At 41.8% G+C, this 17619-nt stretch overlaps 1 protein-coding gene across 1 annotated transcript in view; it reads right to left on the bottom strand.

Annotated features, from left to right (window-relative positions):
• Positions 1–808: 808 nt before the first annotated feature.
• The window catches only part of CUNH5orf22 (chromosome unknown C5orf22 homolog), a 97250-nt gene continuing 80439 nt past the window's right edge, over positions 809–17619 (bottom strand). The window contains exon 9 of the mRNA XM_073678642.1: positions 809–6163. Coding sequence (XP_073534743.1) covers positions 6031–6163 — 133 coding nt within the window. The 3' untranslated portion in view covers positions 809–6030. The remainder of the gene's footprint in view (positions 6164–17619) is intronic.

Below are 17619 nucleotides of genomic sequence, written 5' to 3'. Positions count from 1 at the left end.
CCCATGATCTTTTCTGGGGGGTGAGTTGTAGTTTTGAATTACACCATTCATTTTGCCATATAAAATAAAAAAAATCCAAGCACCAACATTAAAAAAACACAAATTCTTCCACTATTATTTTTTTATATTGCCCAGGCAGGACAAATGAGCTGGCAACATCATTTTTCAGGTCAGTACAATTTATGACAATACCAAACATATGTTTTTGACTAAACAAAACCTATTAAGAGGTCCAGAGCTATGTGGCACAAAGACATTAGCATCAGATCCTTTACATTGGTGGGGATTCCATTCTTTTTCCAGCATATTCCACAGATAAAATAACATTTTCATTCTGATTGAGTAATGGGGCAGTACCCTGCTGAAAGAGGTTTGTGCCACTAGAAAATACTGATACCCTGAAGGAGAAAACTCTAAACATTGATGCAGATCAAGTTAAGTGGTCCATGTCAAAGTAACATCCGCAGGAATGCCAAGGCCCAAAGTTTCCCCAGCAAGACATTGCAAATGGCATCACAGTGCTTGTGCTGTCTCACCTTCTTCTCATAGTGCATCCTTATGCCATCTCCTCCCTAGGTAAGTGGTGCACACACATGGCCGTCCACATGATGGAACATAAAATGTGATTCTTCAAACCAGGTTACTTTCTACAAGTGCTCCATGGTTTAGTATGAATGCTGTTGTGACCTTTGGTAGTGGACAGGGGTCAGCATTGGCACTGACTCATTTGTGGCTACACAGCCCTACATTCTGCTAGTTTTGTTTTCAGACACCTATTACAGCATTGCTTTCTTTCACCGATCTGTCATACCATGGTACTTCTGTGGTTTGGGCAAGACATCGAGTGTCTATGGCAGGGATGTCAAACTCAAACACACAGAGGGCCAAAATTAAAAACTTGGACAAAGTCACGGGCCAACTAGAATACAGTATAATGGGCCACTGATAGTCCTCCATACAGAATAATGGGCCACACATAATCCTCAATACAGAATAATGGCCCCATATAGTGGTGGTGGTTCCGGTGTCGTGGGCCAAATAAAACCACCCTGTGCGGCAGATGTGGCCCACAGGCCAGAGTTTGACATGTATGGTCTATGGGGATCGGACCGCACATACTGTACTTTAGTTTTTCTAGTTAATGGGAATGCATCACAAAATTACCTATTGTTTTTATCAGGTTTTTGAGTTAAACCAAATAAAACCATTTTTGTTAGATTACCATTTTATCTATAAAAAATATTACTGAAATACTGCAGTTTTTACTCTGACCTTACAATAGGCTAAAAGTTCCTTTTCCTGTAAAAATCACTTAGCTATTACTATTGTAATAAAATCAGAATTACAATAAAGGGTGACTACTCATATGATCCTCATCATTGATAAGATAATGGACCCAGCTTTCCTCCTGCTCTTCCATTAGTCAAAATAGGAACACTAATGTGTATAATAACTGGTACAAACTCAGAAAAATAATATAAACCTATAAAGTATTGAGTTCAAGAGCACTTAAATGAGAAACTACGTTATTTATTAGATAAACAATATGTTTAACATTAAAGATACAGGAGTTTACAAACAGAATCACAATGGGCAAAAAATGACATACAGGCACATTCTGGTATGAGTCTTATCTTTGAACTTTATGTAATGATGTTTATTATTTTGCATCATGTTAATTTTATATAGCACTAGACACTTTATCTTCCTCTGATGGGCAGTGGATCAATATAGCTATGCACTTTGCATCTTATGCCTTGATCCACATGTTTCTATCCAAGTACCAATCCATTTGGTATTTATGAATATGTATGCGCTTCTATCATATCTTGCAATTACATCATTGTGCATCTATGTCCTATTCCTATAAAATATTAGCACTGCATATTACATATTGTACTATTTCGCCTGTATTTACCATCTGTGCAATGTTGTTTTTTGTCTATCGAACCAAGAAGCGCAATCCCAGGTTGTTGATGGGTTACCATTGCTGCTATGTTGGTACTTCTATGAAGCTCAACTAGGCTTCATAGGAAGACAATTTAATTGTAAGTTGCGGCATATAGTATAAGTGATCAAATAATTGCAGGTTCAAGTCCCCTAAATACACTAAAAAAGAAAATAATCTAAAAAAAAATCGAAGTTTAAGTCCAAGTCACCACCATTTCCCCAGGTTAAAAATACAAAAATAAGCATTTAATTTCATGGTGTCTGTAAAAGTCAGCAATATGAAAATATTAAATTATTTAAACCACATGTTAAACGGATAAATGAAAAAAAAAATATCAAGGCCATATTTGTGGTTTTCAGTTTAACGCACTTCCCCTTAATAAAAGCAAAATAACCATACCCCGGGTTCTCAGATTTCCTCCTACACTCCAAAGACACACTCATAGAGAATGTAGATTGTGAGCCCCAATAGGGACAGTGCCAATAATGTCTGAAAATTGTGTGAATTGTAAAGCGCTACGTAATATGTTGCCGCTATATAAATAAGATTACTATTATTTACCATTGTAACTATAATGATCTGGAGAAAAACAAGGTGGAACTATCTCCCCCTCTCCCCACAATTTCACCTCAGATATTTTTTTCCACAATTTTCAGTATATTATATGGGAAAATGAATGATTTCATTCAAAGCTAGTTCAGCAATATGCAATCCCTTGTACAGTTATACAGAAGTAAAAATAAAGTTTTTGTTCTTGGAAGAAGTGGTGATAGTTATCAATGGGTTAAAGTGAAACTATCAGTTCATTTTAGTCTGACAAACAGAAATATTGATATATAAGGTCTGTGTTCAATAATTAAAACTATACCCATATTATCCTGACCCATTGTTTAATTGCACAAAAAGCCATACTTTTATCCATATGTAAATCAGACAAAGTGCACTGCAAGCACACTTGTGGTCCACAGCTCTTCTTTAGTTCTTCCCCACCTAGCGCTTATCCCAGGTAGATAAATGCTTGACAGCAGAGACAGAGGCTGGCGATATCATCACAGACAACAGCATCTTCCACTTTTGCCAATGAATCTGGGGAAACTGAAAAGGAGCCATGAACCAAAGTGTACTTGCCATCTAATTTACAAATGATTAAAAATACTGATTTCTCTGCAATGAAGAGACTTGTACATAGAGTTAACAGGACCGTTGCGCATTTTCCTTTGTCGTGTTTTTGCATAGTGATTGAGAACTAACCTAACGGCAGGGACAGGTGTGAGTTGGTGGCTCATGATTTTGCAGGACTGATAACATCAGCTTCAGGTCAAAGGTTACAGGAAGGGAAAAGTGAGCTGTTGTCTTAACTGCTGTATAGAAATTAATGGGCAAGCAGAGGTGACTGGGATCTCATGACTTAATGTAGCTCCTCATCTTTGAATGTAGACACTATGCATACATGGCCAGATTCTGGTGATCAGTCCTCATTGATAATAAGCTGTGCACTATGTTAAATAAAAGCGCACATCACAGGAGAATGACAATAAATAGCAATTCATTTGTACTCTTGCAGTATAAAGGTCCCCATACACATTAGAATAATGTTGTTAGACTAAGTCTCACAGGATGCAAAGCATGCACTTCTGTGTATGGGAGAGATGTCCAAGATAGCTGCTGGCCAAACGCTCATTTGGCCGACAGCTATCTAACTATACCTGATAATTACATATAGAACACATTAAAAACATCTTTATGTTCGCAGAAACAAACATAGGTGACACATTCTCTTTAGCATAGCTTGTATAACACATTCTAAACTAAATTTACAATGATCAACATGACACGTTATAATTAGAAAGAAGGCTGTGATCATCTCATACACTTAGGGTATGTGCAGACTATCCGCAGCCGGCTGCAGCCCCGAGGCTGCGGAGAAGCCGCCTCCAGCTTAAGCTCATTACGCAAATGAACGCCGGCCTCTTTTTTTTTTTCACTTGCAGACTTTAATCATAGAGGTTAGGTCTATTGGGAAAGCCCGCATGCGGACCCGCCGGAGAAATTGACATGCTACGGTCTGGAAAGACGCGCCGTATGTCAGTTTCCGCGGGTGATCCGCAGTCGCATAGTGGGCATGGGATTTGTATAAATCCCATTCACTATGCTGTAACATCTGGCCGCTGCGGATTGCACGCAGCTCACTTGCGCTGCGTCCAATCCACAATGAACGCTGATCATGTGCACATACCCTTAGATTACAGATATTTCTTTGAATGTGCTCTCCTCTTTTAGAGTTTGTGAAGCGATATGTATCAATTTATTGACACCTGTATTTTGTGTAGTTAATGACAGATCTCAGGTTTTATCTAGTACACCTATCTGTTCATATAAATTCAATATGGGTATGTGTACACAATGCAGAAATGCTCAGGATTTTTTCCTGAGCGTTTCTGCATCTTTCTGGCAGGAAAAAACGCATGCGGATTGTACATGCGGTTTCCTGCCAGGGACATGCGGAAATGAAGCGGTCTTCACTTTCATTTCCGCATGCGGGTTGACAAGCGCTTCCCAAGCGATTTTAGCATCACTTGGAAAGTGCTTGTCAACTTCACACTATATAAATCCATGCAACCGGCATGGATTTATATAGTGTGTGAATGTCAAAAAATAAAAAATAAATCTATACTTTACCCTCTGATGGCCCCCGGTGTCCTGCTTCATCGGTCCCGGCTGCCGGCAGTGAAGACTTTAGGACCTTCCGACGTCAGCGTCACGTGACCCGTCACATGACTCTGACGTCAGCGAAGGTCCTTCTTCATTCAACCGCGAAGTGCCCGGGAAGCCGGCAGGACGCAGCGCGGGCCATCAGAAGGTGAGAATATATATATTTTTTATTTTATTCTTTTTTTTTTAATGGTACCTGGGTCTGGATGAGAGTCCTCTCATCCACACCCGGCTACCATCCGCACATTAGACCGCATGAAAAGCGCATCAACATATACAGTGATGCGGATTCCATGCGGTCTAATGCAAGTCAGGCTGTGTGCCCACGTAGCATTTTTCAAGCGTATATGCTGCGGAATTTCCGCAGCGTAAACGCTTGAAAAATGCATGTATATCCGCACCCCATGGTCCCCAATGGGATTCCGCAAGTTCTATGCACATGCTGCGGATTTTTCCGCAGCGTTTATGCCGTGTTCAAAAATCCGCAGCATGTCATTTAATTTTGCGTTTCCGCAAGCAGAATTGCCTTTGTCCAATGCATAAAAAACGCAAGGCAATTCCGCATGTGGAAACCGCGTGATAAACGCGCGAAAAATGCGCGATAAACGCGTGCGGAATTCCGCATGCGTTTTTCCGGGAGAGGACTTGCATTTATGCAGCAGAAATTTTCTGCTTCATAAATGCAACGTGGGCACATAGCCTCAATGGCGGCAAAAGAGCAGCGTTTCCGCAAAATTAATTGACATGCTGCGGAATTTTGACCGCAGCGTTTACGCTGCGGAAAAATCCGCACCATGGGCACAGCACATGCGGATTTCCATTGGGGAACATTGCTGCCCTTCTACCATGCGTTTTTCATGCGTTTCCGCGGCGTTTACGCAACTGCAAAAACGCCGCGGAAACGCATGAAAAACGCATCGTGTGAACTCAGCCTATTGCTAAGTATTTATTCGTATGCTACAGCATTGCCAACGTTGACTTGACGTAAGTTACAATGAACACAGTTATTAACTACAATATGCAGTTGTTATATCTAAAGCTGCTGAAGACAGCAATAACACCAAGTGAACACTTTTTTCACAAAAACACAGCAAACGATATGAAATGGCTCCTTTTATATGGGAGAGTCCAATCTCTGTGTGAATCCTCTCTTTTCTATATGCTTAATAACGAGAATAGATTTTTAGAGGTAGCTAAATGTATTATGCAATGATGTCAAACCATGACCTGTCATACTAAGTAATCATAAATAAGTGAGACTTTACTAATTCTACTAGTAGTAATATTCACACAGACCCAGTATTTTATGGAGTGAGAAATCGTTCCATTTTCAGGCCACTATGTGAATGGATGTGATAAATTGACAATCAGATGGATGATGATCCAGGGGAAAACTCTAAATGAACATCCAACATGCCATAAAGTGAACGAAGCACATCCAGAACTTTTTCTTGTATGTAGTCAACTTGTTCAGATGGGCAATAATCATCAAGACTAGACCTAAGGAAGACACAATAAGTTATTTCATAATGCAAGTTAAACAATCAAAATTGTAAGTAGGTTATCATGACTCAGAAAGCACAATTTTAATAACTTGTCACAAGAAGGTGTCACCCTCATAATGAGGATTGAAAAATAGATTCATCACATCTTGGAAAGGGATCAAGAGCTAACACCCTAAAACACTATATATGGACCTTGGTTGCTCTATTGACTCTGCAATTACCTGTTCACAGAAGTGGGTTATCTCATGGAGAGCAGACAAAAAGTCTGTACAACGGGCTAGTACGTGACTTTTTTTTTCCCGTGTAGGCAAGGCTTCCTATGTTCAAAAGAACTACAAGCAGATTGCAGTTATGGATTTTGGGGCTTTTGTGATAGGTGTATATATATATATATATACATATACATATATATATATGTATATACACACACACACACACACACATATATATACACATACACACACATATATACACACACACACACACATACATACACTGCTCAAAAAAATAAAAGAAACACTCAAATAACACATCCTAGATCTGAATGAATGAAATATTCTCATTGAATACTTTGTTCTGCACAAATGGAGGCCTGGATTTGGAGTCACCCCCAAAATTAAGGTGGAAAAACACACTACAGGCTGATCCAACTTTGACGTAATGTCCTTAAAACAAGTCAAAATGAGGCTCAGTATTGTGTGTGGCCTCCACGTGCCTGTATGACCTCCCTACAAAGCCTGGGCATGCTCCGGATGAGGTTGCGGATGGTCTCCTGTGGGATCTCCTCCCAGACCTGGACTAAAGCATCCGCCAACTCCTGGACAGTCTGTGGTGCAACGTGACCTTGGTGGATGGAGCGAGATATGATGTCCCAGATGTGCTCAATAGGATTCAGGTCTGGGGAACAGGCGGGCCAGTCCATAGCTTCAATGCCTTCATCTTGCAGGAACTGCTGACACTCCAGCCACATGAGGTCTGACATTGTCCTGCATTGGGAAGAACCCAAGGCCAAAAGCACCAGCATATGGTCTCACAAGGGGTCTGAGGATCTCATCTCGGTGCCTAATGGCAGTCAGGCTACCTCTGGAGAGCACATGGAGGGCTGTGCGGCCCTCCAAAGAAATGCCACCTCACACCATTACTGACCCACTGCCAAACCGGTCATGCTGAAGGATGTTGCAGGCAGCAGATCGCTCTCCACGGCATCTCCAGACGTCTGTCACATGTGCTCAGTGTGAACCTGCTTTCATCTGTGAAGATGCACCAGTGGCAAATGCCAAGTGTCCTGCACGGTGTTGGGCTGTGAGCACAACCCCCATCTGTGGACATCGGGCCCTCATGCCACCCTCATGGAGTAGGTTTCTAACCATTTGTGCAGACATGCACATTTGTGGCCTGCTGGAGGTCATTTTGCAGGGCTCTGGCAGTGCTCCTCCTGTTCCTCCTTGCACAAAGGCGGAAGTAGCGGTCCTGCTGCTGGGTTGTTGCCCTCCTACGGCCCCCCTCCATGTCTCCTGGTGTACTGGCCTGTCTCCTGGTAGCGCCTCTGGACACTACGCTGTCAGACATAGCAAACCTTCTTGCCACAGCTCGCATTGATGTGCTATCCTGGATGAGCTGCTCTACCTGAGCAACTTCTGTGGGGTGTAGAGTCGGTCTCACGCTACCACGAGTGTGAAAGCACAACCAACATTCAAAAGTGACCAAAACATCAGCCAGAAAGCATATATACACACTATATACACATATATATATATATATATATATATATATATATATATATATATATATATATATATATATATATATATATATATATATATATATATACATACATATACATACATACAGTTATATGAAAAAGTTTGGGCACCCATATTAATCTTAAGCTTAATGCTTTATAAAAATTGGTGTTTTTGCAACAGCTATTTCAGTTTGATATATGTAATAACTGTTGGACACAGTAATGTTTCTGCCTTGAAATGAGGTTTATTGTACTAACAGAAAATGTGCAATCTGCATTCAAACAAAATTTGACAGGTGCATAAGTATGGGCACCTCACCAGAAAAGTGACATTAATATTTAGTAGATCCTCCTTTTGCAAAAATAACAGCCTCTAGTCGCTTCCTGTAGCTTTTAATGAGTTCCTGGATCCTGGATGAAGGTATTTTTGACCATTCCTCTTTACAAAACAATTCCAGTTCAGTTAAGTTTGATGGTCGCCGAGCATGGACAGCCCTCTTCAAATGATCCCACAGATGTTCAATGATATTCAGGTCTGGGGATTGGGATGGCCATTCCAGAACATTGTAATTGTTCCTCTGCATGAATGCCTGAGTAGATTTGGAGCTGTGTTTTGGATCACTGTCTTGCTGAAAGATCCATCCCCTGAGTAACTTCAACTTTATCACTGATTCTTGAACATTATTGTCAAGAATCTGCTGATACTGAGTGGAATCCATACAAGATTCCCGGTGCCGGCATTGGCCACACAGCCCCAAAGCATGATGGAACCTCCACCAAATTTTACTGTGGGCAGCAAGTGTTTTTCTTGGAATGCTGTGTTTTTTTGCCGCCATGCATAACGCCTTTTTGTATGACCAAACAACTCAATCTTGGTTTCATCAGTCCACAGGACCTTCTTCCAAAAAGAAATTGGCTTCTCCAAATGTGCTTTTGCATACCTCAGTCGACTCTGTTTGTGGCGTGCTTGCAGAAACGGCTGTTTTCGCATCACTCCCCCATACAGCTTCTCCTTGAGCAAAGTGCGTTGTATAGTTGACCGATGCACAGTGACACCATCTGCAGCAAGTTGATGCTGCAGCTCTCTGGAGGTGGTCTGAGGATTGTCCTTGACTGATCTCACCATTCTTCTTCTCTGCCTTTCTGATGTTTTTCTTGGCTTGCCACTTCTGGCCTTAACAAGAACTGTCCCTGTGTTCTTCCATTTCCTTACTATGTTCCTCACAGTGGAAACTGACAGGTTAAATCTCTGAGACAGCTTTCTGTATCCTTCCCCTGAACAACTATGTTGAATAATCTTTGTTTTCAGATCATTTGACAGTTGTTTTGAGGAGCCCATGATGCCACTCTTCAGAGGAGATTCAAACAGGAGAACAACTTGCAAGTGGCCACTTTAAGTAGCTTTTCTCATGATAGCATACACCTGGCTATGAAGTTCAAAGCTCAATGAGGTTACAAAACCAAAAAAAGTGCTTTAGTAAGTCAGTAAAAAGTAGGTAGGAGTATTTAAAACAAGAAAATGATAAGGGTGCCCATACTTATGCACCTGTTAAATTTTGTTTGAATGCAGATTGCACATTTTCTGTTCGTACAATAAACCTCATTTCAAGGCAGAAACATTACTGTGTCCAACAGTTATTACATATATCAAACTGAAATAGCTGTTGCAAAAACACCAATTTTTATAAAACATTAAGCTTATGATTAATAGGGGTGCCCAAACTTTTTCATATAACTGTATACACACACACACACACACACACACACAGTTAGGTCCATATATATTTGGACAGACAACATTTTTCTAATTTTGGTTCTAGACATTACCACAATGAATTTTAAACAAAACAATTCAGATGCAGTTGAAGTTCAGACTTTCAGCTTTCATTTGAGGGTATCCATATTAAAATTGGATGAAGGGTTTAGGAGTTTCAGCTCCTTAACATGTGCCACCCTGTTTTTAAAGGGACCAAAAGTAATTGGACAGATTAAATAATTGTAAATAAAATGTTCATTTCTAGTACTTGGTTGAAAACCCTTTGTTGGCAATGACTGCCTGAAGTCTTGAACTCATGGACATCACCAGACGCGGTGTTTCCTCCTTTTTGATGCTCTGCCAGGTCTTCACTGCGGTGGTTTTCAGTTGCTGTTTGTTTGTGGGCCTTTCTGTCTGATGTTTTGTCTTTAACAAGTGAAATGCATGCTCAATTGGGTTGAGATCAGGTGACTGACTTGGCCATTCAAGAATATTCCACTTCTTTGCTTTAATAAACTCCTGGGTTGCTTTGGCTTTATGTTTTGGGTCATTGTCCATCTGTAGTATGAAACGACGACCAATCAGTTTGGCTGCATTTGGCTGGATCTGAGCAAACAGAATGGCTCTGAATAAATCAGAATTCATTCGGCTGCTTCTGTCCTGTGTCACATCATCAATTAACACTAGTGACCCAGTGCCACTGGCAGCCATGATTGCCCAAGCCATCACACTGCATCCGCCGTGTTTTACAGATGATGTGGTATGCTTTGGATCATGAGCTGTACCAAGCCTTCGCCATACTTTTCTCTTTCCATCATTCTGGTAGAGGTTGATCTTCGTTTCATCTGTCCAAAGAATGTTCTTCCAGAACTGTGCTGGCTTTTTAGATGTTTTTTTAGCAAAGTCCAGTCTAGCCTTTTTATTCTTGATGCTTATGAGTGGCTTGCACCATGCAGTGAACCCTCTGTATTTACTTTCATGCACCTCCTGGAGAGTGTTGTTCACTTGGTTGGCTGTTGTGAAGTGGTTTCTCTTCATCATGGAGATTATTCTGCGATCATCCACCACTGTTGTCTTCCGTGGGCGCCCAGGTCTTTTTGCATTGATGAGTTCACCAGTGCTTTCTTTCTTTCTCAGGATGTACCAAACTGTAGATTTTGCCACTCCTAATACTGTAGCAATTTCTCGGATGTTTTCTTTACTGTTTTTGAAGCTTAAGGATGGCTTGTTTCACCTGCATGGAGAACTCCTTTGACCGCATGTTTACTTCACAGCAAAACCTTCCAAATGCAAGCACCACACCTCAAAATCAACTCCAGGCCTTTTATCTGCTTAACTGAGAATGGCATAACGAAGGGATTGCCCACACCTGTCCATGAAATAGCCTTGGAGTCAATTGTCCAATTACTTTTGGTCCCTTTAAAAACAGGGTGGCACATGTTGAGGAGCTGAAACTCCTAAACCCTTCATCCAGTTTTAATGTGGATACCCTCAAATGGAAGCTGAAAGTCTGAACTTCAACTGCATCTGAATTGTTTTGTTTAAAATTCATTGTGGTAATGTCTAGAACCAAAATTAGAAAGAGGTTGTCTCTGTCCAAATATATATGGACCTAACGGTGTGTGTGTTTATATATATATATATATATATATATATATATATATATATATATATATATATATATATATATATATATATATATATATATATATATATATATATATATATATATAAAATACCATATTTTTCGGACTGTAAGACACAGGGGTGGAAAATAGGAAGACATTTTTTTTATAAGACTGTGGTCTGTCTTATAGTCTGAATCAGTATCACAGGAGTCATGATCCCTCAGGAAACCGGTGGCGGCAGACGTGGAGCCGTGTTGTGGATCCTGGGTGGGAGAGGGGGGTGCCTCAGCAGCGGGTGATTGCAGTGGTGGTCGTGCGGGGTCGCAGGAAGCAGGATCCCTCCCTCAGGAACCCAGCGGCGGGAGAAACTGTGAGATGCTGGGGTCCCGGTGTTGGCGGTCAGACAGAGCGGAATGCATTGCTTTTCCGGTTGACGCAGCCTTCTTCCTGAAGAAGTAGGCCTCAGGGAAATGGCCGCCGAGATCCCAGTCTGCACATGCTCCGGTTCGGGCGGCCATTTCCCTGCAGATCACGGCTTCAGGAAGATGGTCGCCGGAAAAACAATGCACTCCATTCTACCTGACAGCCGACACCAGCCCCGCAGCATCTCACAGCTTCTGCTGCCACCGGGTTCCTGAGGAAGGGAGGTACCCTGCTTCCTGCGATCCCGCTTCACAGCCACCACCACCGCAACTCCCCGGTAAGCTACGTTTGGACCATAAGACACCCCCCCCCCATTTTTCTCTCAAGTTTTGGGGGAAAAAGTGAGTTGAATGCTCCGAAAAATACGGTACATATGTATAATGTATAAATATATACATTAATAAATGTACCGGAATATGTATATATCAATATGTATGAATCGGAAGTAAATAAACATGCAATTCCAACGCACAGAACATGTATATCTATCTATCTATATATATATTTGTGTGTGTATATATATATGTGTAGATATAGAGACACACACACGTTCCGTGCATTGGAATCAGATGTTTATATATAGTACATTATACGTTCACTGGGAAGCACACAACAATAACCGGCCAAGTAGCGAAATCAACCATGGCCTTGTCCCTTGTCTGTCAATTTAATTGTCTTGACGACTGGAGGCAGTGGAATGCTTTCTTCGTGACACATTGGTGGCAGCAGTGGGATATCTGCGTGATCACCAAGCTGTTGTCTGACAGAGTATTCAACTTAAGAGGATTACGATTATTTAAAGGAAATTGATCAGCAAATTTTTGTTATGAAACCTGAGAGCACAATCATGTAGGAGACCCTGATTCCAGGGAGGTGTCACTTACTGAGCGGTTTCAAGAAAATCATTGTTTTAGCAGTAGGAGATTATAACAGGACTAGGTTGTCCTGTGCCACCTAGTCAACGGCTTTGTGTAATTCTGCTCCCACCGCAGATTAGCAGCTTTCTGTCAATGTTCAGTGTACAAAGAAAGCTGCCAATCAGTGGTGTGGGCGGGGTTATAGAGAGCTCAGCATTTGAGCAGTACTAGATCTGCAATAGAGAAAACAGTCATTGTATCAAAATGACATCATGCAGATGAGCAAGTGACATCGCTGGAATCAGAGTTTCAGCCACAAAATCATGCTGCTCTCGAATTACACAACAAAATCTAGGTGACAGATTTCCTTTAAATGGTCTATTTGAGATTTTTTTTTGCTAACTTTATGGGGTTAAGTACTTATCGGTAGGTAGTTGTTATCTACTTGCATATTCTACCGTGCGCTGATGTCTCCCAGCTCAGAGTGGTAACAGAACTGCTCTTAGCAGTGATTCTCCCACTTCATGTATCATATCGACGGAGCAGCTCCTTTTCTTCTGCTCTGTTGCCGGGGTCTCACTGCTAACTGCCAGCTCCTCTAGGCCTAACTTAGTGCAAGTGTGCAGAGTTAGTATGATTAATGAGCAGTGCAAAACACTCTGCAAGTGACTCTGATTTCCTGAATCTACACGGGGTATCAGTGTCACTAGCAGAATTATCTCACTAAACTGCTCATACAATGTAAATGTACTTAGCAATGAGTTAGGCAGCGGGGAAGCCAGCTGTCAATTGCCATGACATCAGAAGTAAAGCCCCCATCTCACATAGCGAGATCGCTGCTGAGTCACGGTTTTGGTGACGCAACAGCGACCTCACCAGCGATGTCGCTATGTGTGACACTTTGCAGCGATCAGGCCCTTGCTGTGAGGTCGCTGATCGCTGCAGAATGTCCTGGACCTTTTTTTGGTCTTTGCCCTCCCGCTGGTCAGCAGACATCGCTGTGTGTGACCAGCGATCAGGCTGGTAGCCATGATAAACAGCGGGTCACTAGGAGCGCACGCGCACTTAGTAACCCGCTGTTTATCATGGTTACCACTCTGCTACGGTGAGCGGTAACCTCCCGCTCACCCTAGCAGGCTCGTAACCATGATTAACAGCGGGTTACTAGGTGTGCATGTGCCCCTAGTAACCCGCAGTTTATCATGGTTACCAGCCTGCTCCTGCTTCAGCAGGATGGCAACCAGGAGAAGGACATCGTGGAAAGATTCTTTCCACAATGTCGCTGCTCCCCTGATCGCTGGTGAGCCTGCTTGTTTGACAGCTCACCAGCGACCACATAGCGACGCAGCAACGATCCCTGACAGGTCGTATCGTTGTCGGGATCGCTGTAGCGTCGCTAAGTGTGACGGGGCCTTAACGCCCCACTGACAGAGCAGATTAGAAGAGAAGGGAGAATTTCCGCCACGAGCTGTTAGGTGACCGCTCTGAGCCGGGAGATATCAACGAATGGCAGAACAAGCAGGCAGCTGGTAAATACTTGCCAATAAGTAATTAGCAAGGAATAGGAAAAAAATGTCTTGGATAACATTGAACAAGCCATAAATTGTTAAGTTAGGTAATAAATTACACCTTTAAGTGCTGTGATATCCAAAGGCTATGTAAACAGATTCTTAGTTTTTCTTTAAGAAGCCCTCCTACTGTGCACTCATTACCTGTATTAATTGCACCTATGTGAACTTGTTACCTGTAGTATAAAAGACACCTGTCCACACACTCAGTCAATCACACTCCATCTTTTCCACTATGGCCAAGACCAAAGAGATGTCTAAGGAAACCAGGGACAAAATTGTAGACCTGCACAAGACTGGGATGGGCTACAGGACAATAGGCAAGCAGAAGTTGAGAAGGAAACAACTGTTGGCACAATTATTAGAAAATGGAAGAAACACAAGATGACTGTCAATCTTCCTCGGTCTGAGGCTCAATACACAGGAGGACCTGGTCAATGACCTGAAGAGAGCTGGGGCCACAGTCGCAAACATTACACTAAGCAACACGCTACGCTGTCATGGATTAAAATTCTGCATGGCACGCAAGGTCCCATTGCTCACGCCAGCACATGTCCAGGCCCGTTTGAAGTTCGCCAATGACCATCTGGATGATCCAGATGAGGCACTCAAGTAGGTAACATGGTCAAATGAGACCAAAACAGAACTTTTTGGTATCAACTCCACTCACTGTGTTTGGAGGAAGAAAAAGGAGGAGTACAACCCCAAGAACACCGTCCCAACCATGAAGCATGGTAGGGGAAACATCATACTTTGGGGTGCTTTTCTGCAAAGAGGATAGGACGACTGCACCATATTGAAGGAAGGATGGATGGGGTCATGTATCGCAAAATTTTGGCCAACAACCTCCTTCCCTCAGTAAGAGCACTTAAGATGGGTCATGGCTGGGTCTTCCAGCATGACAAACACCCAAAACACACAGCCAGGGGGCAACCAAGGAGAGGCTCCGTAAGAAGCATTTCAAGGTCCTGGAGTGGCCTAGCCAGTCTCCAGACCTGAACCCAATAGAAAGTCTTTGGAGGGAGCTGAAACTCAATGTTGCTCAGCGACAGCCCCGAAACTTTGAAGATCTGTATGGAGGAGTGGGCCAAAATCCCTGCTGCATTGTATGCAAACTTGGTCAAGAATTACAGGAAGTGTCTGACCTCTGTAATTGCAAACAAAGGTTTCTGTACCAAATATTAAGTTCTATTTTTCTATTGTATCAAATACTTAATTTGCATTTTATTACATGAAATATGTAAAAATCATAGAAATGTGATTTTCTGCTTTTTTATTTTTTTGGATTCTGTCCCTCACAGTTGAAGTGTACCTATGATAAAAAAAATTACAGTCCCCTCCATTCTTTGGAAGTGGGAAAACTTGCAAAAGCGGAGGTGTATCAAATACTTATTTTCCCCACTGTATAGAGCAAAATCGCTCCCCGGGCAGAATGGAAGGAACATAGCGGCGCGCATAGTGTGCACGCTCACACGTCATGTAGCCACTGATGCAGAGCGGCTCCGGATCATGCGCACATCTGACAAAGCTGGGGATCTACACTCAGTCAGTGCGCATGACTGACAGAAAAGGTATGTAAGGGAATGTCCTAATGATATAAAATGTTTTTTATACATAATACTTGGAGCTTTTCTTTGACAAAAACATGTTAGTGATGCATATTGCATCACTAACACCACACTGGGGCCAGTTTAATAGCTAAAAATGAGGTGATAAGTTCCCTTTAAAAACAGAGAAAAGTAAATAAAAAAATGCTTTAACCCCTTTACAACCCAAGGTGGTTTGCACGTTAATGACCGGGCCAATTTTTACAATTCTGACCACTGTCACTTTATGAAGTAATTACTCTGTAACGCTTCAACGGATCCCCCTGATTCTGAGACTTTTTTTTTGTGACAATTGTACTCCATGATTGTGGTGAAATTTCTTAGATATCACTTGCGTTTATTTGTGAAAAAAACGGAAATTTGGCGAAAATTTAGCAATTTTCAAAATTTGAACTTTTATGCCCTTAAATCAGAGAGATATGTCACACAAAATAGTTAATAAATAACATTTCCCACATGTCTACTTTACATCAGCACAATTATGGAACAAATTTTTTTTTTTTTATTGTGGAGCTACAAGGGTTAAAAGTTGACCAGCGATTTCTCATTTTTCCAACAATATTTACAAAACCATTTGTTTAGGGACCACATCATATTTGAAGTCACTTTGAGGGGTCTTTATGACAGAAAATACCCAAAAGTGACACCATTCTAAAAACTGCACCCCTCAAGGTGCTCAAAACCACATTCATGAACTTTATTAACCCTTCAGGTGCTTCACAGGAATTTTTGGAATGTGGAGGAAAAAAATTAACATTTAACTTTTTTTCACAAAAATGTTAACAATTTTTTTTTATTTTCGCAGGGGTAACAGGAAAAAATGGACCCCAAAATTTGTTGTGCAATTTCCCCTGGGCACGCAGACACCCCATATGTGGGGAAAAAACACTGTTTGAGTGCACGGCAGGGTTCGGAAGGGAAGGAGCGTCATTTGACTTTTTGAATGTAAAATTTGCTTGAATAATTAGCGGACGCCATGTTGCATTTGGGGAGCCCCTGATGTGCCTAAACAGTGGAAACCCCCCACAAGTGACACCATTTAGGAAACTAGACCCCTCAGGGAACTTATCTAGATGTGTGGTGAGCACCTTGAACCCCCAGGTGCTTCACAGAAGCTTATAACATTGAGCCGTAAAAATAACTTTCACATTTTTCCCACAAAAATGTTTTCTAGCCCCCACTTTTGCATTTTCATAAGGGTAACAGGAGAAATTGCACCAAGCAGTGTGTTGTGCAATTTCTCCTGAGTAAGCAGATACCCCATATGTGGAGGAAAACCACTGTTTAGGCGCACGGCAAAGTTCGGAAGGGAAGGAGCGCCATTTGACTTTTTGATTGTAAAATTTGCTTGAATAATTAGCGGATGTGCCTAAACAGTGGAAACCCCCCACAAGTGACACCATTTTGGAAACTAGACCCCTCACGGAACTTATCTAGATGTGTGGTGAGCACCTTGAACACCCAAGTCCTTTACAGAAGTTTATTACATGGAGCCGTGAAAATAAAAAAAATTAAACTTTTCCACAAAAATGATGTTTTGGCCCCAATTTTTTTATTTTCACAAGGGTAAGAGGAGAAAATGGACCCCAAAAACTTTTGTGCAATTTCTCCTGAGTACGCCAATACCCCATATGTGGGGAAAATACAGTATTTGGGCGCACGGCAGAGTTCAGAAGGGAAGAAGCACTGTGTGACTTTTTGAACGCAAAATCGGCTGGAATTGAGAGCGGACACCATGTCGCGTTTGGAGAGCCCCTGATGTGCCTAAATAGTGGAAACCCCCACAAGTGACCCCATTTTGGAAACTACACCCCTCAAGGATTTTATCAAGGGGTATAGTGAACATTTTGAACCCAGAGGTACAAGAC

The sequence above is a fragment of the Phyllobates terribilis genome, unplaced genomic scaffold, assembly GCF_046119375.1.
Source record: "Phyllobates terribilis strain yellow unplaced genomic scaffold, ASM4611937v1 Scaffold_4__5_contigs__length_816908805, whole genome shotgun sequence".
NCBI classification, from domain to species: Eukaryota; Metazoa; Chordata; class Amphibia; order Anura; family Dendrobatidae; genus Phyllobates; species Phyllobates terribilis.
The sequence above is the reverse complement of the archived record's forward strand: the minus strand, read 5'-3'. Positions and strand labels throughout refer to the sequence as shown.